This window comes from Ahaetulla prasina, chromosome 1, assembly GCF_028640845.1.
Source record: "Ahaetulla prasina isolate Xishuangbanna chromosome 1, ASM2864084v1, whole genome shotgun sequence".
In the NCBI taxonomy this organism is placed as follows: domain Eukaryota; kingdom Metazoa; phylum Chordata; class Lepidosauria; order Squamata; family Colubridae; genus Ahaetulla; species Ahaetulla prasina.
The window spans coordinates 282,797,675-282,823,612 of NC_080539.1; the positions used below are offsets into that span (position 1 = coordinate 282,797,675).

The 25,938-nt window shown below is 38.0% G+C and overlaps 1 protein-coding gene across 1 annotated transcript in view; it reads right to left on the minus strand.

Moving 5' to 3' along the window:
- Positions 1–25,938, minus strand: part of SLC6A5 (solute carrier family 6 member 5) — a 73,370-nt gene that overhangs the window by 26,354 nt on the left and 21,078 nt on the right. The window contains exons 6-9 of the mRNA XM_058161822.1: positions 24,013–24,145; positions 21,085–21,219; positions 13,627–13,730; positions 3,818–3,942 (exon numbers count right to left, since the gene is read on the minus strand). Of these exons, the coding sequence (XP_058017805.1) occupies positions 3,818–3,942; positions 13,627–13,730; positions 21,085–21,219; positions 24,013–24,145 (497 nt within the window). The remainder of the gene's footprint in view (positions 1–3,817; positions 3,943–13,626; positions 13,731–21,084; positions 21,220–24,012; positions 24,146–25,938) is intronic.

The following is a 25,938-nucleotide window of genomic DNA, read 5'->3' on the forward strand; positions in this document are numbered from 1 at the left end:
TTGCAGGAACTGGGTATGTCTAGTTTAATGAAAAGAAGGACTAGGGGAGACATGATAGCAGTGTTCCAATATCTCAGGGGCTACCACAAAGAAGAGGGAGTCAAACTATTCTCCAAAGCACCTGAGGGTAGAACAAGAAGCAATGGGTGGAAACTAATCAAGGAGAGAAGCAACTTAGAACTAAGGAGAAATTTCCTGACAGTTAGAACAATTAATCAATGGAACAACTTGCCTGCAGAAGTTGTGAATGCTCCAACACTGGAAATTTTTAAGAAAATGTTGGATAGCCATTTGTCTAAAATGGTGTAGGGCTTCCTGCCTGGGCAGGGGGTTGGAATAGAAGACCTCCAAGGTCCCTTCCAACTCTGTTATTGTTATGTTATGTTATGTTATGTTATGTTATGTTATGTTATGTTATGTTATGTTATGTTATGTTATGTTATGTTATGTTATGTTATGTTATGTTATGTTATGTTATGTTATGTTATGTTATGTTATGTTAGAGCTAGATATAGATAAGGGTAGTTGTTGGGCTTCAATACCGATCTGGGAAGAGACAAATATTGACCCTTTACAAAATTAACTCACAACTCAAGCAATAATTCAAAAGTACCTTATAGTAATGGAGTAACTGGCATTTTCCTTTGGGACAGCCATATTATTCAAATATCCACCAAATTTGGTTATTTGGCATTTCAAAACACACATATAGTCATAATACAAAAAAAATTGGGCCTTAAGAAAAAGTTGCTATATGTCTGCTTTGGTTCTCTGAGATTTTAGTTCCGTTCTAGAGTTTTCATCTTTTAGCAAATTCTATTGTGCTTCTGTTCTGAATCAAAAGCCTACCTTATCAAGTTGTTTTGAAGTGTTAATATACAACTTTTGCATCATTACAGCTTTGCAGTTGTCTGGATTCTAAAGCACTTAAACAATACTGAAGCCCCTTTTGGAAATTGAATCTAAATCTTTCACAATCACCAAAATGCTCTTGAGTGTTTATATCTTACTTGAAATCCTAGAGATTTTGAAACAACTTATAAACATTTCTGATACAGGAAACTAGACAAGCTCAAACTGCCTGAGGAGCTGCTGATCCAGTTCTACAGAGGAATTATTGAGTCTGTCATCTGCACCTCTATAACTGTCTGGTTGGTTCTGCAACCCAACAAGACAGACACAGACTTCAGAGGATAATTAGAACTGCAGAAAAAACAATTGCTACCAACCTGCCTTCCACTGAGGACCTGTATACTGCACAAGTCAAAAAGAGGGTTGTGAAAATATTTACAGATCCCTCACATCCTGGACATAAACTGTTTCAATTCCTACCCTCAAAACAATGCTACAGAGCACTGCAAACTAGAACAACTAGACACAAGAACAGTTTCTTCCCGAACGTCATTACTCTGCTAAACAAATAATTCCCTCAACACTGTCAAACTATTTACTAAATCTGCACTACTATTAATCTTCTCATTGTTCCCATCACCCATCTCCTTCCACTTATGACTGTATGACTGTAACTTTGTTGCTTGGATCCTTACCATTTATACTGATATTGTTTCCTGATTGTTTATTTGTAGCCTATGACTATCATTAAGTGTTATAAGTGTTGTACCTTGATGAAGGTATATTTTCTTTTATGTACACTGAGAGCATATGCTCCAAGACAAATTCCTTGGCCAATAAAAAATTCTATTCTATTCTAGTCTATTCTATTCTATTCTAGTCTAGTCTAGTCTAGTCTAGAGTCATTGGGAAGGAGTTAAAATATACATGCTGCTTTGCACTCTTGCACGTGTCAGTTTAAAAGAAAGAACCATTGAATTTAATGGGGTCATACTTCCTGAAAAGCAAAATGGCACTTAACCTAAACTTACTCATTAGCTGTATTAACCATTTTATGGTTTTATTTAGCATTTAATGGCACTGTTTAATAAATGATCAAGTGAAGTAGATTTGTTTAAATAGGTCAGTTCTGAAAGAAGCATCCACATTCCTTTGCATAAAATACAACTCTTAGAAACTGAAGAATCTGGATAGAATGGTTGTCCAAAATGAATATTACATATTTGTATTAAATCAGACATATCCAAGCAGTGGCCCATGGGCCTCATGCTGCCCTGGACAGCTAGTAATGCAGCCCCACAAGATCTTTTAACATTATTTATACTTATATATAAATTAACTACATAATTTATAATACATAATAATATACAATACACATAATATATAATACACAGCCGAAGATAATTCCTCTTCACTCAGTGGAAATCAGGCAAGCCAAAAGGTTGAACCTGCCTATATTCAATAAAGAATTATGAGTACCCCTTTCAAGAAATGAATTGCAAATTTAACATGATATGCTCACAAAATTAACAATTTTTGTATGTGATGTGTGATGACATGTAGGTATATACATGTTTTCCCCTGAAACAGAGCAAATGGCTGCAATCTCTTTACACACACTCTTCTCTCACTGCTGAAATATTTTACAGAAGCATAGAAAGAGCAAATGCTTACATGTACAGTAATTCCGTTCAGACCAGCCCAGCATTTTTAACTAACTCTTTAATATGTAAAGTCCCCTGTGTTTGCACCTATTAAATAAATTATTATTAAGTGCCAGGAAGGTTTTGTGGAGTCCAAAAGTGGTTTAGGAATAGGCAAGTTCATAAGACAATTATCCGAGTGATCAAATATTTATAGCTTGAGAATCACATTATCAAATGTACCTTATGTACCAGAGGTGGGTTTCAACAAGTTCCGACCAGTTCTGGAGAACCGATAGTGGAAATTTTTAATAGTTTGGAGAACCGGTAGTAAAAATTCTGACTGGCCCCATCCCCTTCTATTCTCAGCCTCCCAGGTCCCAGCTTATTGGGAAGAAATGGGGATTTTGCAGTAACCTTCCCCTGGATTGGAGAGGGAATGGAAATTTTGCAGTATCCTTCCTCTGGAGTGGGGTGGGAATGGAGATTTTACAATATCCTTCCCCTGCCATGCCCACCAAGCCCACCAAGCCATGCTACGCCCACCAAGCCACACTGACAGAACCAGTAGTAAAAAAAAATTGAAACCCACCACTGGTATGTACATTACCAAGATCATTTGCACACCTTAAAATTCAAATTACATTTTGACCGATTTGATAGCAAAGATAGAAGAATCAGTTCCATTCTGATTCTAAAATGACAATTTTCAGCTAAAAATTTGTATAAATAAGGCAATCATATTATGTCCCATTGCATTAAAGAATCAGCCCAAGGAAGCACTCATCTTAAGAAAAGATTGTGATCTTACATGTTTAAACATGTCAATATGTACAGAAAGACAGCCTATACAAGACATGAATGGGGAAGTAGAGCTTTGAGTGCAGCTTGACTCGTAGTTACTTCATGGACACACCTTTATAGTTTCCTTAGCAACCATACTGAAGTAGTTTGCTTCTTTCTTCTTTCAGGATATTTTTTCCCCACTGACTTATAAATGCAATATTTCCTGGTAGGTAAAATTAACTAATTTCTTTGCTGTCCTCAGAGGATATAAAGGGAACTATCCCAACACAGATACTGTCTGACTAGCTTCTACACAAAGCAAAGATAGACATAGCATGTTATCCTTTGACTTAGATGGCAACCATTCTTATGTTTCAAGGTGTTCCAAGTTGTGCCATTTTGCCCAAGCGCTTCATCTGCTCTAATCCATAGGTCTATGCAGGATATCTTGCACAAAAGAAACCAGGACAAAATCAGTACTGCCCAATAATGCAATTTTCAAAAAATACATTTATAAGAAAAGCAAAAAATCCTACCTTGGTCTGCAACATCTTCAATATCCACTTTAAGTTCATTTGCCATGAATCCAATCACTGAAAAGATGACAAAGCCTGCAAATATACTTGTGGCACTGTTGGTACAAGTTACTATCAAGGTGTCCCTGAAGAAAAGAAGGGCAAAAGAAAATACATTTACCAGATATTTTTTTTCTTGAGTAATAATGATATAGTAGGTAATGTGTACTGAGTATGTAATTATAATGTCCCATTAATGACATACCAATATTTAGTAAGTATGATACCAAATACTATTTATTATTTACTCATTCCATTTGGATAGCTGCTCATTCAACAACTGAGCCTGGGCAGTGAACAATATTAAAATAAATAAATAAATAAATAAATAAATAAATAAATAAATAAATAAATAAATAAATAAATAAATAAATAAATAAATAATATCATCTCGTTTGCTGTGTATAGTGTCATAATAATAATGATGATGATGATAACAACAACAACAACAACAACAATCAGAGTCAGAAGCAAGGCTATGCATAGGGTGGGTGCTACAGCAGAAAAGATTTTCCTTTTGTGCTCTGCAAACTGGCATTCCTTAACCCACAGGACCCTAAGCATGCCCATCCTGCCTGACTAGTTTGAACAAATAGATATAACTGAGAAGAGATTCATCCTCAAGTAAGCCAGTCCCAAGTCATTTAAAGGTGAGAAGCAGTACCTTGATTTGAGACCAGAAGCTAATGCAGCTCACAAAGTAGCGGTGTTACGTGCACTAAGTAACCAGTAACATCTACTACCTATTGTGTCACCAGTTAAAGCTTCCAAATGTTCTTCAAGGACAGCCCATGTAGACTGCATTGCAACAGTCCATACAAGAAGTCACAGGGGCATGAGTAATAAGTAGGGTGTCCTAGTCCCAGAGTGGGTGCAAATGGTGTGCAACCCACACTCCCAATAACAACACTCCCCACCCACAAAAAAGCTACACTAATAAAAATAATTTAATTCACCTTATCAATGTAGACATTTTACAATACGGAACTGATACTTTTAAAGAGAGAAATTCTAAGACAGTGATTACTAATTCCTGATTTCCTTGTGTGATTCAATCCAAGTATTTCAATCCAAGTATTAGCAGCAAAAGCCTAAATCTTAAATTTTTAAAATTTCAATTTTAAATCTTAGATTTTAAAACAGGGAAAACAATAAGTCAGCTTTCACAAACCATAGTACAAAACCACACAATGCCTAGAACAACATATGGTAAATTTTAGGTGGACCTTATCAAATAATGGAAGTGACCACTTATAGGCATTTAAGATGAAAAGTTCAAGTGAAGATTTGGAAGAAAAATTATGTTGTACTACATAACTAAGAAAACATTTGAGATAAAATAGTATGTACTTATGATGAGTTCAGTTTTTCCCATCCTGTCCCTTCTTCGTAAGTTATCCAGTTTTAATACAACTAAAGGGCACCAGATTGGAAATACTACTTTGGGTGTTACTTCTGAATGCTGAAACTCCAGAGTCAAGTGTCTAATCAGCATCCCATTACTAAACTGCTTCAAAAACAAATTTGTTAGATACAGAAAAGTAGGATCACTGAACAGAAAATTTAGTCTAAGTAATCACTAATTTAATGCTTATAAAAGACAGATGTCAACAAAAACATTTAACTCCCAGAGAGCTTTAAGAATGATCACACAAAATGTGATGCTAAGCATGTAAGGGGATTTAAAAGAGTTGTCTAGCCATTACTTTGAAAATTCAAAAGTTCAGTTCACACTTATCCAAGGCAGTTACAATAATAGGTATATCCTCCTCTACTGCTCATAACAGTTTCATGCTGACCAAGGCTACATGTATTTGGAGAAGGCCTTATTTTTTATTTGATTTGTTTTTTGGCCTGCCAAAATCCCATGTTCTCAGCAGTTACAATGTCACAATTAAAGCAACAAAAAAATTAGAACACACACGGGAAAGAAGGGAGGGAGGGAGGGAGGGAGGGAGGGAAGGAGGGAGGAAGGAAAAAGGCCCAGGTGATGTTTTTATTTTTTATTTATTTATTTTGTCACAACATCATACAAAAAGATTATATAGTATATACACATATAAACATATATAGGAAGAAGAAAAGAAAAACAATAGGACAGGAACGGTAGGCACGTTTGTGCGCTTATGCACGCCCCTTATGGTCCTCTTAGGAATGGGGTGAGGTCAATAGTAGAAAGTTTTTGGTTAAAGCTGTTAGGATTATGGGAAGAGACCACAGAGTCAGGTAAAGTATTCCAAGCACTGATGATTCTGTTGCAGAAGTCGTATTTTCTGCAATCTAGATTAAAGCGGTTTACATTAAGTTTAAATCTATTGGTTGCCCTTGTATTATTGCAATTAAAGCTGAAGTAGTCTTTGACAGGAAGGACATTACAATAGATGATTCTGTGAGCTAAACTTAGGTCTTGTCGAAGGCGACGGAGTTCCAAGTTTTCTAAGCCTAGGATTTCAAGTCTGGTGGGATAAGGTATTTTGTTGTTTTCAGAGGAATGGAGAACTCTTCTTGTAAAATATTTCTGGACACGTTCAATTGTATTGATGTCAGAGATGTGGTGAGGGTTCCAAACAGGTGAGCTGTATTCTAGAATTGGTCTAGCAAATGTTTTATATGCTCTGGTTAGTAGTGTGGTGTTTTTGGAAAAGAAGCTGCGCAAAATTAGGTTTACAACTCTTAGAGCTTTTTTTGCTATGTAGTTGCAGTGGGCTTTGGCACTTAGATCATTTGACATGAAAACTCCAAGGTCTTTAACGGGATGGGGGTCGTCTGTAAGGTAATGTCCATCTAGTATGTACTTAGTTTTAGAGTTCTTTTTTCCTATATGTAAGACTGAGCATTTGCTGGTTGAAATTTGGAGCTGCCAATTTTTAGACCAAGCGGTTAGATGGTTAGATGTTAGTCACTGGCTCTTCAAAAGAGATCCTTTTTTTAATAAGTTCCTAAAAGCTATCAAGAAGATCATTCTGATCTGAGTGGCTAATGCATTATAATATAATAACAGAGTTGGAAGGGACGTTGGAGGTCTTCTAGTCCAACCCCTGCTTATGCAGGAAACCCTACACCACTTCAGACAAATGGTTATCCAACATCTTCTTAAAAACTTCCAGTGTTGTTCCACTGATTAATTGTTCTGTCAGGAAATTTCTCCTTAGTTCTAAGTTGCTTCTCTCCTTGATTAGTTTCCGCCCATTGCTTCTTGTTCTACCCTCAGGTGCTTTGGAGAAGAGCTTGACTCCCACTTCTTTGTGGCAGCCCCTGAGATCTTGGAACACTGCTATCATGTCTCCCCTAGTCCTTCTTTTCATTAAACTAGACATACCCAGTTCTTGCAACCTTTCTTCATATGTTTTAGCCTCCAGTCCGCTAATCATCTCTGTTGCCCTTCTCTGCACTCTTTCTAGAGTCTCCACATCCTTTTTACATTGTGGCGACCATTCCATTGAGTCAACATTGCTATGGAAAAGCAGTACTTTCTACCTTGAGCTCCCCTGACATTTCAGAAATGTGGGACAAAACAGAGCTCCCTCCAAATCCAGTTAGAGGAGATAGACCTTCTCATAACCAGGAACCAAATATCAAAGGGCTCTTTAAATTTAGCTCAGAAAAACTGAACCAGTGCAGAGCCTGGAATATGTAGTGTAGGGCACCATCATGTAACACACATTGCAATAAGCCTTATGGGTGATAATGTGAACATGAGTTACTGTCACTAGGTCATCCTGCAACAGTTAAAGGCATGTAATGGCATACCATGATCTCCATCTGCTATTAAATAGAAGGAGACATGAGGCCAAAAGGTAAGATTCCCAAATTATGAACCAGCTCCTAAAACAGATACAGATAGTTCTCAACTTACAACCATTCATTAGTGACTATTCAAAGCACTGAAAAAAGCAATTTATGATCATTTTTCAGCATCCCCAGCACCACAGTTTGGAAGAATGGCAACTGACTCATACTGATGATGGTTGCAGTGTCCCGGGGTCATTTGAATAACCAAAGTCAATGGGGAAACCAGATTCACATAACAATCTGGCTTGTTACTATGCCATTCACTTAACAACTGTGGCAAGAAAAGGTCATAAAATGGGGCAAAACTCACTTAACAACTGTCTTAGTAACTTAGTAACCGAAATTTTAGGCTCAGTTGTGATCATAAGTCAAGGACTACCTGTAGCCTTTATCTAAGGACATCACTAGTATAACAGGAGGCATATGAGTGACAGCTCTGTCTTACTTGGGTTTACTGTTTACTGTTCTCATCCATCCAGACCTTCACAGCCTCCAGGTCCCAGGACAGAGTATCAATAGCATCTCCCTCACCAAGGAGGATTATAATCAGCATTCTTCTGATACCATAGCCCAAATTACTGGATGGTCTGCACCAACAGGTTCATTACCTGTTAGAAAGCGGGAGGATAAGGACAAACCTTTGCAGAACTCCATTAAGTGGGAGACCACTGAATCAATCTATCCACTGGAACAAACTGAAATATCTGCAGAGGATAATAGAACTGCAAATTGCAGACAGTGCAGTAATATGCCTAATATTATCAAAAGCTGCTGAGTTAACTGAAAGGACAAAGGGAGAGGCAATGCTCCCATCCATGTCCCACCTCAGGTCATCCATAAAAGTTGGACTTCAAAATCTCCCATAAAAATCATACCCTAATTGAACCTCCTCCACCCACCATACCAGTAATCAATTTACAATCGATTGGAAATGAAAAATTCCTTTTTGCTGCTCATCTCTGAATTCTACACCTATTTACCAATACCGTGTCTGTGCACAATACATATATCCCGTATTCCTCATAGAATTATACTCCTCCGATACAAATATGACAACAAAATTGATTCCGTCAACATCTTAACAACATATTAAAATAAATACATTATTTTTGTCTTGCCCTCCACTGTGATAAACATACATCTGTGCATACATTAAGTCTGCGTTGATTCTATCTCAAAGCAATGCACGTGGTTTCATATTTCGCACAGAACTTAAAACTTCGCACAGAACTTAAACGAAGACAAGACAACGGTGAATCCAACCTATATATTGACTATCGGGCTGATTGCATAAAAAATAAGACCTACAATCAAAAAATCACCTCCAAACCCCCCATCACCCATAACAATCAACCACCTATCCCAACATTCAATCAAGTACTCATCACTCTACCATCCATCCAACCAACCACCCAACCAGCCATTCAAACAGCCATTCAGCCAGCCAGCCAATCAGCCATCCAAACAGCCATCCAAACAACCATCCATCCAGCCATCCAAACAGCCACCCAACAATTCACCCAAACAGCCATCCAAACAGCCATCCAACCAACCAGCCAAACTACCATCCAACCAACCACCCAACCAACCACTCAACCAAACATCTCAATAAACAATCAAGTACCCAACATCCAAACACTCACCTCCCAAAACATCCATCCACCCATCCAACCATCTATACAACCACCTGTTGTACACAACCCCCAACCTACCAACATCCAAAACTAGGTATGCACGCCCCTTACCTCTTCAACACCAATTACTACAGATCTCAAATGCAAATTGATAAATGCGAGAAGCATTGTTAACAAATTACCTGAATTTATCCTCTTGTTAAACAGTGGTACATTCGATATCATTTTTGTTTGTGAAACATGGCTGAACTCACCCCTTCCTGACTCCATTATCTCAAACAAAGAATATCAAGTTCATCGATCAGATCGTGAAATCCGAAGAGGTGGTAGAGTGACTATCTTTTACAAAAAGTCACTGAATCTAAAAAATATTCAAGTTTACACAAACTTTCTCTCCCTGAAACTATTGTATGCGACCTATCCCTTAACACCACTCTTCGATTCTTACTATGCTATAGAGCCCCTGACTATGACATTACCCATGCAAATATGCTAACCTCACTGCTAACATGGGCTACCTCTTGCCCATGCCCTCTCATCTTCCTGGGCAACCTAAATCTACCTCTCATTAACTGGATAACTAGTGAATGTACAACTGATCCAATCCATACTACACTATACAACGCTGTTACAAACCTAGGTCTTGAACAACTTGTAACTAACAATACAAGACTCAACAACTGCCTTGATCTCATCTTCTGCAACAACCCAAACTCAATTTATGGACTACAAATTAAAGAACCTTTTTCCAACAGTGACCACTGCATGATTGATTTTCGTCTCAATATACGTCCATACTCAAATCGTCATAACAATAGTATCCCCATCTACAACTTCAAAAAAGCCAACTACGACCTTATAAACAATGATCTTTCATTTCTGGATTGGGAAAATCTGTTTGCAAACTGCATAACTGCTGAAGACCACTATAGAGTTTTCCTACTTGAAATCAATAGAGTCATTAAACTATATGTACCACAAATGACAACCATGATCAGGAAAAGCAAACTACCCATATCAATAAAAAAGCTTCAATCAAAAAAAAAATCCCTCTGGAAAAGAAACAAAAAAGGCTTTGTAGCAAATTTCAAAAACCGCTACAGAAATATATGCAACCAAATAAAAACTGAATGCACAAATTACCACACCAAACAAGAAGAGGACCTTCTGCGCACAGATTCCAATCGTGCCTTTTATAATTTTGTTAACAATAAACTTAAAGACACAAGATCCATCCCACCACTAAAGGATTCTAACAACAAAGAATGCAATGATGAAACAGTTAAAGCCAACGTCTTCAACATATTCTTTGGCTCAGTTTTTGTTAACAGCAATGACACATATCCGACATTCCACAAACGTACCAGCAATGAACAAGATGACTTAACTCATATAGACTTCACAGAAGAAAATGTTGGAAAAGCTCTTCATAACATAAAACCATCGCTATCTATTGGACCCGATGGACTATGTGCATACTTCTTAAAAAAACTTTCCACTAATATAGCAGAACCCCTAAGCATAATCTTTGATAAAGCTTTCACTACCAGTTCCCTTCCCAAACTGTGGTCACTGGCCACAGTCATCCCTATCTTCAAAAAAGGAGACCCCAGCTTAGTCGAAAATTACAGACCAATCTCTCTATGCTGCGTCACCTGCAAAGTCATGGAATCAATCATCAACCAATCCATTACCTCACACTTAGAAGCAAACAACCTACTCTCCAATAAACAATTTGGTTTCAGGAAAAAATTATCATGCAACTTACAACTTCTCCACTAAAATATATGGACTACAAATCTTGATCAAGGCAAAACAATAGATGCAATCTACATAGACTTCTGCAAAGCTTTTGACTCAGTAGTACACGATAAACTTCTCCTAAAACTAAAATCCAACGGCATTTCAGGACCCCTTCACAAATGGATATCTGCTTTTCTGTCTAACAGACAACAAGTGGTCAAAATTGGCAATGCTCTATCAAATCCTGTTCCTGTCAAGAGCGGCATTCCTCAAGGCAGCGTCCTTGGACCAACACTCTTCATACTATACATTAATGATCTTTGTGACCATATCTCAAGTAATTGTGTTCTCTTTGCTGACGATGTCAAACTATTTAACACCACTGATAATACATCTATCATTCAAAAAGACCTTGATCATCTAACCGCTTGGTCTAAAACTTGGCAACTCCAAATCTCAACCAGCAAATGCTCAGTCTTACATATAGGAAAAAAGAACCCAAACACTAAGTACTTGCTTAATGGACATTACCTTACAGATGACCCCCATCCCGTTAAAGACCTTGGAGTTTTCATGTCAAATGATCTCAGTGTCAAAGCCCTCTGCAAATACATAGCAAAAAAGGCTCTAAGAGTTGTAAACCTAATCTTGCGTAGCTTCTTTTCCAAAAACACTATACTACTAACCAGAGCATATAAAACATTTGCTAGATCAATTCTAGAATACAGCTCACCTGTTTGGAACCCTCACCATATCTCTGACATCAATACAATTGAAGGTGTCCAGAAATATTTTACAAGAAGAGTTCTCCATTCCTCTGTAAACAACAGAATACCTTATCCCACTAGACTTGAAATCCTGGCCTTGGAAAACTTGGAACTCCGTCGCCTTCAACTAGACCTAAGTTTAACTCATAGAATCATCTATTGTAATGTCCTTCCTGTCAAAGACTACTTCAGCTTTAATTGCAATAATACAAGAGCAACCAATAGATTTAAACTTAATGTCAACCGCTTTAATCTAGATTGCAGAAAATATGACTTCTGTAACATAATCATCAGTGCTTGGAACACTTTACCTGACCTGTGGTCTCTTCTCATAATCCTAAAAGCTTTAACCAAAAACTTTCTACTATTGACCTCACCCCATAAGCGCACAAACGTGCCTACCGTTCCTGTCCTATTGTTTTTCTTTTCTTCTTCATATATAAGTATATATATTGTTTTTCTTTTCTTCTTCATATATAAGTATATATATATACTTATACCTTTATATACTATATAACCTTTCTGTATGATAGTTACATATATTGCTGTGACAAAATAAATAAATAAATAAATAAATAAATGGATGCATCTGCAGTCACATTCCCAACAGCAATAAGGAATTCAAATAAAGTTTTTTTTTTCTTCTTGATGCAGCAAAACAAATCAGCATATCATTGCCGAATTGATTATTATTAGTTCACAACAATGTGAAGTCACAGCTGCCAGTTCTTTAAATGCTGTTGGCCTTCATATACATTGAGTTCTTCCCAAGAACCCAGTGTATCATGTATCAGTGTAGCATATATGTGGCCTTTGCAAATGACAAATGCAATTTTTTTCAATATGCAGATTTTCTAAGTAGTATCCAAGATTTTTTGGTATGACACCCAGTGTGCTGATAATCACTGGGACCACCGCAATTTGAATTTTCAGATCTTAATGCTTTGTGATCTTTTCCAATTCTTTGTCTTCTGTTCTACCATCGCCTGGTAATACCTCATCAACTATCATTTGATAATGGTTGTGATCATACTGATTTACTCAGACAGGCCTGTCTTGAGTACGTACTACTTTCCTCTATAACTTGTTATTGGATTTTCTTGTTATTCTTAATTTGTGGTTTTAAATTGGGTAAACAGGAGGGGAAGTATATAAATGTTTAAATTTATAACAGTACTGAAAGAAGGACAGAGGATTAGCTGTTCTGCAGTTTTAAAGCAGTTGTTCTCAATTATATACAAGCTTACCAATTAAATTATATCAAATATTCCATTGTTATGACACTGGGAGCTTTTTTCTTTATCTGAATTTGGAATTAATGCAACGATCAGAATTATTACTCTGCTACTGATACCGTAAAAATAATGGAACAGTAATTATAATAGTGAAAATCACAAATTATCTTTGCTGCTTCAGAGCATTCCTGACCTATTTCTCAATTACAAAGCTTCCTTTAACATAGATTGTTCTTGTGCTATATTTCATGCTGCTATCCTTGACTCTTGACACTCCTCTACATTACTTTCAACCCAGCCTATTTATAATTAGGGCAGTTATTCAGGAGGAAATAGGACATACTAACCCCAGAAATCTCGTGATTTTTGAAGCAGGGCTATCAGATCTGCAGTGCAAATATTCATACAACACTAAAGGCAGTTTTTGAGTACCATCCTGTCTTCCAGTTTTTGCAACTCATGTCTGGTAGTCTTACTTTGAAGTTCTAGTGACACATTGATGCTATACATGCAGATAACAAAGATGACATCAAACCTAGTTCCAGAGGTACCTGGATTTATCTTTGCCATCTAAACATTGCTGAATGTTTGTGAGTTACCTGTATAGATTGTTATGGAATTTGTTATAGGAAGACAGAGTAATCAGACCACCCCATGCAGCAGATAAAGAGAAAAATATCTGAGTAGCAGCATCTTTCCACACCTTTAAAAAAAAAGATCAATAGAGAAAATTAGGGTTTTTTAAAAAAAATAGAAATAGCAATAAAAACAGTTAATGTGATTATAAATAAGGCTATCAAACATGCCATATGTAGGTTGTGTGGCAGTACTATGCATCAGGCTGCCCCAAGAGGAGAATTCAGGGACTATCTACAGGAACAGATACCTGAATGAAGCAATATGATTTATTTAATTACCAGATCTGGAAGAAGGGATGTCTTTAGTCCGCACTGATAACTGGCTTCATGAACTTCACTAAATGGATATTTAAGCCAACAATGAATGGACAAAACAACAATGAATTTTGAGCTGTGACGACATATTTAGCTTCTAGAGGACAATATACATAAGTGTGTGTATGTATGTATGTATGTACGTATGTATGTATGTATGTATATGTGTATATGTGTACACATATGCATCCCTGCAGACTATACAAAGTTTTGGGTTCACCCAAAAGTAATAAACTCTTATCAACTAATTGCAAATATGTAAGCTGCTGCTATTAAGCAGTATTATGTATGTGAAGACAACCTACGTCTTGAAAAAGTAAAGAAAAAGGCAAAAATGCTGTTATCACTAAGGAATCTAATTATTTTGAGATATATGCATGACTCCCCATGTTTATATAATTCCAGGATGTAACATATATCCCGGAGTTAACTTCTTTTTATGAATGAAGGCAAATATACAGTATATGTCCCAGGATAATGTTGCTTGAGCCAATCAGAGTTAGTCACCAGGACCAGAGGTTTAGTATTACAAGCTTTTGGGCTCTTGTTCAGGGAACTTCTGTCTAGCAGAATGTGTGCTTTGGGCTGTTCTCTGTTTATTTATTTTATTTATTTATTGTTTATATTTATATACCGCCCTATCTCCCAAAGGACTCAGGGCGGTTTACAGGCATTTAAAAACAAAAAATACAATAAATACAATTCTAAAAACAATTTAAAAACTTATTCAAAAGCCTTAATTAAAAATATAAAAATTAAAACCCAAGATAAAACCCACAACTAAAATCTAACTCAGTCCTGCGCAGTTAAATAGATATGTTTTAAGCTCGCGGCGGAAGGTCCGAAGGTCCGGAAGCTGACGAAGTCCTGGGGGCAGTTCATTCCAGAGGGTGGGAGCCCCCACAGAGAAGGCCCTTCCCCTGGGCGTCGCCAGACGACATTGCCTCGCTGACGGCACCCTGAGGAGTCCCTCTCTGTGAGAGCGCACGGGTCGGTGAGAGGTATTCGGTAGCAGCAGGCGGTCCCGTAGATAACCCGGCCCTATGCCATGGAGCGCTTTAAAGGTGGTCACCAAAACCTTGAAGCGCACCCGGAAGGCCACAGGCAGCCAGTGCAGTCTGCGCAGGATGGGTGTTATACGGGAGCCACGAGGGGCTCCCTCTATCACCCGCGCAGCCGCATTCTGGACTAACTGCAGCCTCCGGATGCCCTTCAAGGGGAGCCCCATGTAGAGAGCATTGCAGTAATCCAGGCGAGACGTCACGAGTGCGTGGGTGACTGTGCACAGGGCATCCCGGTCCAGAAAGGGGCGCAACTGGCGCACCAGGCGAACCTGGTAAACGCTCTCCTGGAGCGGCCGCCAAATGACCTCCCAAAGACAGCCGTCCACCCAGGAGGCCGCCTAAGTTGCCCCCCCCCCCCATCGGGGCCAATGCCTCGCCACCGATGGCCAGCCGCGGATTTAGCTGACTGTACCGGGATGCCGGCATCCACAGCCACTCTGTCTTGGAGGGATTGAGCTTGAGCCTGTTTCTCCCCATCCAGACCCGTACAGCCTCCAGACACCGGGACAGCACTTCGATAACCGTTGGGGTGGTCGGTGTGGAAAGGTACAGCTGGGTGTCATCCGCATACAGCTGATACCTCACCAAAACCACTGATGATCTCACCCAGCGGCTTCATGTAGATGTTAAACAGAAGGCGAGAGGATCGACCCTGCGGCACCCACAAGTGAGGCGCCTCGGGGTGACCTCTGCCCCCTGTCAACACCGACTGCGACCGGTCGGAGAGATAGGAGGAGAACCACCGATAAACGGTGCCTCCCACTCCCAATCCCTCCAGCCGGCGCAGCAGGATACCATGGTCGATGGTATCGAAAGCCGCTGAGAGGTCTAATAGGACCAGGGCAGAGGAACAACCCCTATCCCTGGCCCTCCAGAGATCATCCACCAACGCGACCAAAGCCGTCTCTGTGCCGTAACCGGGCCGGAAACCGGACTGGAACGGGTCTAGATAGACGGTTTCATCCAGGTGCAGGGGAAACTGATATGCCACCATACTCTCTACAACCTTCGCCACGAAGCGAAGGTTGGAGACTGGACGATAATTACCTAAAACAGCCGGGTCCATGGAAGGCTTCTTAAGGAGGGGTCTCACCACCACCTCTTTCAAGGCGGCCGGAAAGACACCCTCCACCAAAGAAGCGATCGTAATCGCCTGGAGCCAGCCTCGTGTCACCTCCTGAGTGGCCAGCACCAGCCAGGAGGGGCACGGGTCCAGTAAACACGTGGTGGCATTCAGTCTACCCAACAACCTGTCCATGTCCTCGGAAGCTACAGGCTGTGTAGTATTTATGGGGTAGCTGGTTATGTGTGGCTGTTTAGTTGTTGTTTGGGGTGTTAATAGCTAGCTATTAAGTTGTTGGCAGTTGTTTCTTTGGGCTGCCAAGCTCTAGGCTTCCTAAGTATCTGATAAGTTGGTTTATCTGTTAGCATTTATAAGTTAGCATTCCTACTGATGGTCAAGGGGCCCATTTACCAAGCTTCAATCATTTCCCTGGCTATTTTTGTCCCTGCTTAGCCAACAATCTTAGTAGCTGCAAACTTTCAAAATTGTCAGTCAACAGGAGTGCTGATTTAACATCATCCTATCTCGTACCTTGGAGCCAAGAGCTTTGCAGCACAAGGAAAGAGCGGCCAACCAGTCATCAACACCCCAATCAAAAAAAGCCACACACAACCAAGCATCACATAAATATTACACATAAACAGCCCAAAGCACACATTCTGCTAGAGAGAAGTTCCTTGCGGATGGGCTCCAGCATGTGTCTGAAAGCTTGGAAAATCAAACCTCTGGTCCCAGGAATCTAACCAGGTTGGATCCTGTAACTTGTTTTATTTTCACACAGAAATATTATTATGATACTATGATTCTAACTTGCTTTTACATTTTCATTTCATCATGCAGTTTCAATAGTGAATAATAGAACCATTAAAGCAATCACCCATTATAAATGCATAATGCAGACTTATTAAACAATAAAACCAGTAAAATCCATAGTATCAGAAGCAATAATAAAACCTTGTCGGATAAAGCAATAAAAATATATAAAAAGCTGAAACTAATAAAATAATGTTAATCCAATACCTAAACTCATTTGGGTAGTACCGGGTGAAATTTTCCAGGGAGATACAAGTCTCAGAAGAAGAAAATATATTTAATCATCACTCATCTAATTTTTAGAGGCTGTGGTAGCTAAAGAATATGCTCTGCAAACAGTTTTTACAATTAAAAACATTCATATGGAAGAAAAAATATTTTAGATACATAGGCCCCAAATCATATCAAGAAATTTTCTAATAGTTAAAATTAACACTGCGAATTGTACTCAGTAAGTGGGTATATTTTTAAAATGCTGATAGTGACAAACCAGACCTTTAGCCTTCCTCAAGTATCTATTTAAGGTTGTTCAGACTATCCTACTGTGTTACCTTATCATGGTAAGGAGATATTCCTAGAAGGGATGAGCAAAGGATACCAGTAGTGTATGCCAAGGGTCTACATTCCTAGCAGGATCATTCATTGTACAAAGTTCATCTTAGATGCCTTGACAAAGCAAGCAGGTACCTATACTGGGCATCAGCAAAGTAGGAAGATTTTGGAAGCAGATGATTATTTTAGTGACAGCAGCAAAGGCATCACTTCATGTGCAGGAGAAGGTAATGATAAACCACTCCTGTATTTTTACCAAGCAAGCCACATGACTCAAAAATATGAAATGATTGATGATATAGTGTCAGATGATGGGTCTCTCAGGTTAGATGGCACTCAACATACTAATGAGGAACAGCTGAAGATCTTTTGGAGTATTAATGGTGTTTATGGTGTGGCTGGATTAAAGACTTGGGAGATGTCTAGTTGTTAATGCTGCCGCACACAAAGCTACAAAGACAAAATTATGGAAGGAACATAGAACATAAGAAGCATGAATACAAGAAAGTTCCGCACATTGATTAGAGAATGACATCTGAGGCCTCAACAAATTGATATGGACTTTTTGACACAGACAAATATATACATGGAAAACAACAGATGGAGTGCACAAAAATCAAACTGACTATATTATAGCTTAAAGGAGGTGGAAGAGCTCAATTATAACATCAACACCATGAGCAGATGTTAACTGGGAACAGACCACAAACTGCTCATGTGCAAGTTCCATAATGTGACTTTGAGCATATGCCCACCATTCTCAAGGAGAACATCAGGAATCTCTCTGAAGTCCTGAATCTCATTAATAGAGAACCAGAGGAACTGTGGAATGAGCTTAAAGAAGTCATTAAGAATAAAAGTGAAAAGAGATTGCCAAAGATGAAGAAACAGAAGAAATCAAACTTGATGTCAGAACAAACTGTGGAAATTGCCAAGAAGAAAAGAGAAGCCAAGCCCAAGAAAGACAAAAATCCAGAAAAGTAATTTTATGCAGAATTTCAAGGAGTTATTAGACGAGACAAGAAGTACTGTTACAATAGCAGACACTGAAGATGAGAAAAGACATGGAAAAACAGGGAAAGTCTTCCGCAAACTCTCTCAAATCAGAAGAAGATTCCAACCTTGAACTGTATGCATCAATAAGTGATGTAAAGAAAATCAAACGAAGATGGAAGGAATATTCTGAATACTGTTCAGTAGAGATGTCAACATCCAAGACACTTCAGAACATATTCCCTACTTACAAAAACCTCTAGTACTAGAAGATATAGTTAGATTAGCACTTTGGTCATTAATAAGTTGAAAGGCTACAGGCTTTGAAGGATACCCACCGAAATATGATAAGAAACAGATGAAGAATTACTACAGGGTTTAATTAAGTTATGCCAGCAAAACTGGAGAATGAGACATTGATCTACAGATTGGAAGAACCCAATCTACAGTCTAATACCAAAAAGATGGCTTAATAGAGTGTGCAAACTATCATACACTATTGTTATTATAACATTATATTATGTTTCACATACTAACAAAATAATGCTTAGGACCATCCAACACATATTAAATTAAACATGGAAAAGGACAAGGGTGTTTAAGCTAGCTTTAGAAAGGCCAAAGAACACGAGATACTGTTGCTGATGCATGGTGAACAATATAATGGTATAATAATTATATATATAGCAAATCCTATACATAAATCAGGAAGCCTTGGTACAAATAGAAAATGTTGAAACAGACGGACCCAAGTCAGCAAATGAATAAAACAAAGCTGTATACTGTTCTCTTTCTTATTTAATCTACATGATGAATATACAGTATATTAAGAGAAACTGGACTGGAAGAAGATGAATGTGGTTTAAAATTGGGGGAAGAAGCATCAATGATCTGTTCTTACAGATAGTCCTAGACTTAGGACTGCAATTTGGTTCCCTGGTGTATATTCATGCCACAAATAATATAAATCCATGCAGCTATATATTGATGGTTTGGTTCAGTCTCACAAAATCAATGCACAGGACGTAACCCAGACTCAAAGCTTTGAATCTAAATAAATAAATAGAGCAATATTACATTATCTAACATCTGTTCTAGCTACTCAGGGTGGGGGAATTATAACCTAGGACATATATTATTTGGATTGTTGTTTTAACTCAGGGGTGTCAAACTCTATTACATTGAGGGCTGCATCAGGTTTGTGTTTGACCTTGGGAGGACCGAGTGGGTGTGGCCAGGGTGACCATGGCTAGCTCGACATCACTCATGTTGGGGGTGCCTATGTTGGCTTGAGCGCTCTGGCAGAGGCACTGTGGGCAGTCTTTGTTGTTTCCAGGGTGGCCTCACGGACCAGATTTAAGCATCCAGCGGACCAGATCCAGTTCCTGGGCTTGAGTTTGACATCCTTGTTCTAACTGATGGTTTTAGCATTATATGCTGTCCAGAGTCACTAGTGTGAAATAGGCAGCTATTCAAATCATATAAATAAATGAATAAATTCCATAATTACTTAAACCAATTACTGTTACATTTCAGTTTTAGCTACTCTGTAGGAATCCTTAAGAATGGACTAAACAGATACCAGATTCCAGGGGTTTTAGCTTAGAAAAGCTAGAAAAGCTTAGAAAAGTCCACAAAGTAAACCAGCTAAAGTCACATAACAAGTATTCATTATGTTAAAAAATTCATATTTTTTCAAAGTATAGTTCGAACTACTGACTGGTTATAATCTGAAAGTAAACTCATAGCTGTAATTTTTTCTTTCAAGCATCAAACATTTGGAATGTTCCTGTTCCTATATTAGTTTCCATGTCTTCTCTTGGGTGTCTCTACCTGCTTGTGTAGCTTCTTTTGAGTGGGACATCTATTGTAATTTACAAGTTAGTATTGTGATTAAGAGTAGCGAAAAAAACTGCATTACTCATGATTATATTGTCATGAAATGATCTCCATTTTGAAGCACATCAATTCTAAGACAGTTTTTAGGACTACAGACCTAGAATCGAGTTTAAACTCAATAGCAATTTCCAATTATGGAACAGTTTGTGTACACAAGTAGAGCCAAGTACACTCCTGGAAAACATAATTTTCTTCCAATATACCTATAACTTATGTTTACTACATCTCTTCCTCTGATTGTGCAATTTTCTTCCAACTGATTTACCTATATCTCTAAGATAGGTGAGTGCATGTTGAATTCAGCAGCACTTGGTTGGATTTATACCAAGTGACTTTTTCCACATACTATTCTGGATCCAATGCACAACAAAATATGTAAAGTGGACCTTAGCTTATGCAATCTGGCATCTTCACAGCCATGTTGTAGTCATCATGATTTGAACAGATATTATGCCTTAAGCAAATGAAGTATTGTCCTGAAGGAGCCAATAACAATAATCAGATAATGTTATAAATACAGCTGTCTTTTTTTAAAATTTGTTCTTTTATTCTTTTAAAATTACGACAGACAAATGGGGGAAAATACAAAATTAAGAAATACAAGCATAGTCAAAACAAACACAGAAAATAAGCTGTCATAAACATTCATAGCACATAATGCTTTCTTACTCAAAAATAATTATATATGTGGCTTTATTCCATTATAGTATTATAGCTTACCATAGCATCAATTAATTTCTCCCATTTAGGTGTGATGAAGTACCAAATTCCAGCCCCAGCTCCTGGCAGGGTAACTCCTCTGATAAGTAAGATGATAAGCACTACATATGGGAATGTAGCAGTAAAGTATACCACCTAAAGAAACATAAACAGATAATATAACTATTCATTCTGATTGACACTGTAAGGATTTATTTACAATTACACATATTTTTATGCTACTGCAGTCTAAGTCGCTCTCAGTGGCTTACATAGAAAAAATGTAAAAAGTGTACTTTTTTCTATGTAAAAAGTGAGAACAGCCATGGAAAAAATAAAAGTAATATCACTGGCTTACTGTTCACAGTAAATTATTGCACAATTTATCAGTGACATTTGCTCATGGAAATATAAACAGAAAAATAATAGAATGGTTTGCTAAAATGGTATGATGTATGCAAAGCCCTAAATTAATAAAATAGCAATGTCTGGGGATAATTAATGCAAAACGTAACTACATGTCTCCCTCTAGAGAATATCTATTCTCTAAAGCAGGGGTCTCCAACCTTGGCAACTTTAAACCTGGAGGATTTCAACTCCCAGAATTCTGGGAGCTGAAGTCCTCCAGGCTTAAAGTTGCCAAGGTTGGAGATCCCTGCTCTAAAGGAATATCATCCCTGAATATAAATGCTGGTATATTAGAGATACATTTCTCTCTACACTATGACTACCAAAAGAATGAAAATCGCAGGGTTGTCAATTTTCTGGAACAGAAGCGACTAGTGTAAAATAGCCAATTCCTAAGGTCTTTTTAAGATATGCAATAAATTACACTGTGGCTTTTATTGCAGGAAATGTTTTTCCACACATAAAAGGTAAACATAAAAAAAACACCACATTCTCCAAAAGTTCTGTTACATCAAGCAACTCGAAAACCAATGCTGTCTTCAGGATCTGGGGTATTGCCTGTGTGATCACAAAAGGGCAATTTTTGTCCCATGTGGCATGCCCTCCTGGATGATTAGATGGTCCTGTCTCCAAAACAAAACACTACTAATGTAATCAAGACTGATCGCTAAAAAGCGAGGAACATTCTGTAGATCCAGCAGCCAACTCTGGGGTACCATTTTCAGCTCTGCCGAAGGAGAAGTAAAATAAGTAAAGTTTGTTAATCTGATGAGATTGTAGGAGAAGGAGTGGCAGAGCCTGACGGTAGAGTTCAAAAAGGGATCACCCTAGAATCCCTACATAGTCAGATCTAAATTAAATCTAACTTCCTTTGGATTCTGTTGACCCTTATCTAACTCCAAGCAGTGCTAACCATTGGTTGAGAATATTTCTGGGCATAGACATGAATAATAATAAACTAGTTTAATTGAACCCTGAAACATGGATGTGATCTTTTGTGCCTGATAGAAATTGATAGAAGAGAAAAAAAATGGACTTAAGGCCCACATTAACAAAAATCTATCTTGTCTAAATAAACAAAAATAACTTTCAGGTCCCTGAAATGAGAACCAATACTTGTCATTAAACTTGCATATGGTATGACAGGTTTCACGGTGGTTCTCCAAATATTGTTAAATTCTAACATTCATATTATTACTACTTCTGTGTCATTGGCACTGAAGTGCTTCCATGATGAAAGTATCTGCTGATGACATCACTGTTGCTCCGAAGATGAAGTTGCCCAGCAAAGTGTATCCATTTATCTACTCGCTGTCGCATTTTCAAACTGCTAGGTTGGCAGGAGCTGCAGCATGTGATGGGAGCTCACCTCATCCCACAGCACAACAACTGGATCTCAAACATAAGCCTGCCAATTGTCAACCCAGCATTGTAACTTCATGAACCACCATGCTCTTCGTCTAACATTAATTAAACCAAGCCATAATGGTCAATAATCAAGGATGATAAAAAAAATTATTCTAATAACATCTTAAAAACAACTGGTTTCCATCCCTAGAATACAGGTGTATTTCCCCTCTCCCTTTTCTTTTTAACAAAGCCTGTTAACACAAATAATTGAACAATATTAATACTAGAAAACATGTATTTTATTTACTCAAGCCCAGTGGTGAAATCCAAATTTTTTTACTACCAGTTATGTGGGCGTAGCTTGGTGGGTGTGGTGTGGCTTGGTAGGTGTGGCAGGGGAAGGACACTGCAAAATCTCCATTCCCACCTCACTATGGGGCCAGCTAGAGGTGGTATTTGTCATTTCTCCAAACTACTCAAAATTTCTACTACCGGTTCTTCAGAACCTGTCAGAACCTGCTGGACTTCACCCCTGCTCTAGCCTAAAAAGGAGGCAGGCTGGCACAGAGAACAGATATACCCTTAATTCAAGTTATTTATATGTGTGATTCTCAGCTGGGTAGTTCTTGACCAGGAATTGATACAAACAAACATCTCATCAGAAAAGATGAGAGCTAATCCTTTTTAACATTATAGGTACTATTTACATAGTATGATTTTTGGACTACAATTACCTAAGAATAACATAAGGACACATAAGCTTTAAAACACTATAAAATAGCATTTTATTCTTTTCCTCTATAAAATAGCATTATATTTTGATTTTCCAAGATAGCTCATCTTTGTTGCCCAAATTCATATTTTACCATATTCTTCAGCCATATGATAAGCAAATTTCTCTTCAATATATAACCTTCCGTATTTATTCCTCCTGAAAGCCAATGGAATCAAAAAGCCATGCCATGAAAAGGCCGTGTATGAAGAATGAGAACTTAAATTTTAACCAATATGCATATCAAAGAAAAATATTTCACTAGCTTTTCTTGAGCTACCGTACACACCAGCAGGTACTAAGTTGCTACAACATTTCTCAAAAAGCTATTACGCATTCCAGTAATGCTTAGATTTTGGTATTGCAAAATATATTCATTTCTGAATTAAAACTAGAAATGGTCTAAAATAATTTCTTACTTTTCCTGATGTTTTTATTCCTTTAGCCAGGGAAGCATAGACAATTGCCCAAGCTAGAAAGAGAGACAGTGCCAAAGGCCACCTGATTTCACCAGGATATTCAATTCCTGCAGAAATCTTCAACACAAAGTACCTAAGAGCCAAAATGTCAGTAAGTCATGACCATTTGTGTATACCTAGCATCTGCATTAATTATAGTTGCTTGAGCATTTAAGATTCTATTCTTTTATTTTTTCATTATGATTTTTTTAAAATAAAAGCAGAGAACTCTTCACAGCCATTAAAGTCAACTTACAAAGTCCCATTGTCTTCTAAGATACATCTATCTTATCATTTAATTTAACATCCATTGCAAAAAAAAGTTAACAAAAAGGGGAGGCGATAGGAGAAGAGGGGATGGGGAGGACAGGGCAAAGGAGGGGAGGGGAGAGGAAGGGAATCGCTAACTCTCTAAATGAGTAGAACCTTTCGAGATTTAACTATTACATAAACAAATTTTGTAGCTTTGCATGAAGTCGCTTTTTCAGTGACTAGATTCCTCTATCATTTCCAGATCCCATTACTGAGTATGAGCTGTTTTCCTAAGTAGAAATTTATTAAAATGATCTAAATCTGGAATTTACTCAGATGGATTCCAACAAACCTTGGAAATTTTATGAGTTGATTGTATGACTCCCACCAAAACTCTTGCTGCTTTGCAATATAGAAGTAATTAAGAGAAGCTAATTTCTTCCAAACCCACAGTGCTGCTGTTTTTAATATACACCAAAGCTGAGTGCAATGAAAGTTTCGGAGACAGATAGAATGCAGTAAAGAACATTTCACAATAAGTCTAATCAAACTAAAAGCTAATTATTGAGCTTATCCTGTGGTAGAGGGGAAAAACACTGTTTCTCTACCATTACTGTATCCTAACAATATAATCTATCAGACTTTTCCAAGAGGTTATTACTAAAAATACAAGTAGATTCTCAGTGATGTATTGCAACATGTTCCCAAAATATTTTGAGATCAAAATCTCTTAGAATTACCACAATTACAATTATTAGATTTTTATCCCTATATATATATATATATATATATATATATATATATATATATATATATATATATATATATATATATATATATATATATGTTTTCTGAGGTTTTCACGGGTGTTTGTATATAGGTCTTTGGTTGTTCGGGTATAATAGTTTGATTTTATATTGGGGTTTTATTAATATTTTAAATTTTAAATTCATTTTTAACTATCAGCCGTTTAGTAATTGCTATATTTTAATTCCTTTTAATTGTATATATCTTGTATTTTATTTCTGGCTGTACACCGCCCTGAGTCCTTCGGGAGAAGGGCGGTATAAAAATTTAATAAAATAAAATAAATAAATAAAATAAGGGAGGCCTGGAACCCACAGTCTTGTGGTTTCCAGTCCCGCACATTAACCACTACACCTAACTACCTCTCTGGAATCTGAATCCGGTTTAAATATCATGGATATATCTAAGGATATAACCAGGGGTGGGTTTCAAAAATTTTAGCAAGGGATTCTCTGCCCGGTTGCTGGGTGGCGTGGCCATGGTGGGCATGGCCTAGACAGCCTCCTGCACCATGGCAGGGCTGGCTTTTTTGCCCTCCTGGGCTTTGGAGAATTTCTTCAAGCCTCCAGGAGGGCAAAAACGGCCTCCCCAGGCTCCGGAGGCCCTACTTCTGGTAGTCTTATTTTTCGCCCTCCCCGAGCCTCTGTGCGCACCCTGCACTTACCTGCATCCAAAATGGGCCACATGGGGACTCCTGGGAGGGGTGAGCTGGGAGACACCAGCCAGGAGTGGGATTTGTGGGGGGGGGAGTTCTCTGAACTGCACAGAATCTTAGCTAGAGGTTCCTGTTTCAAGAAGTTCTCCAAGTTCTCTGAAACCCCTGCAAAC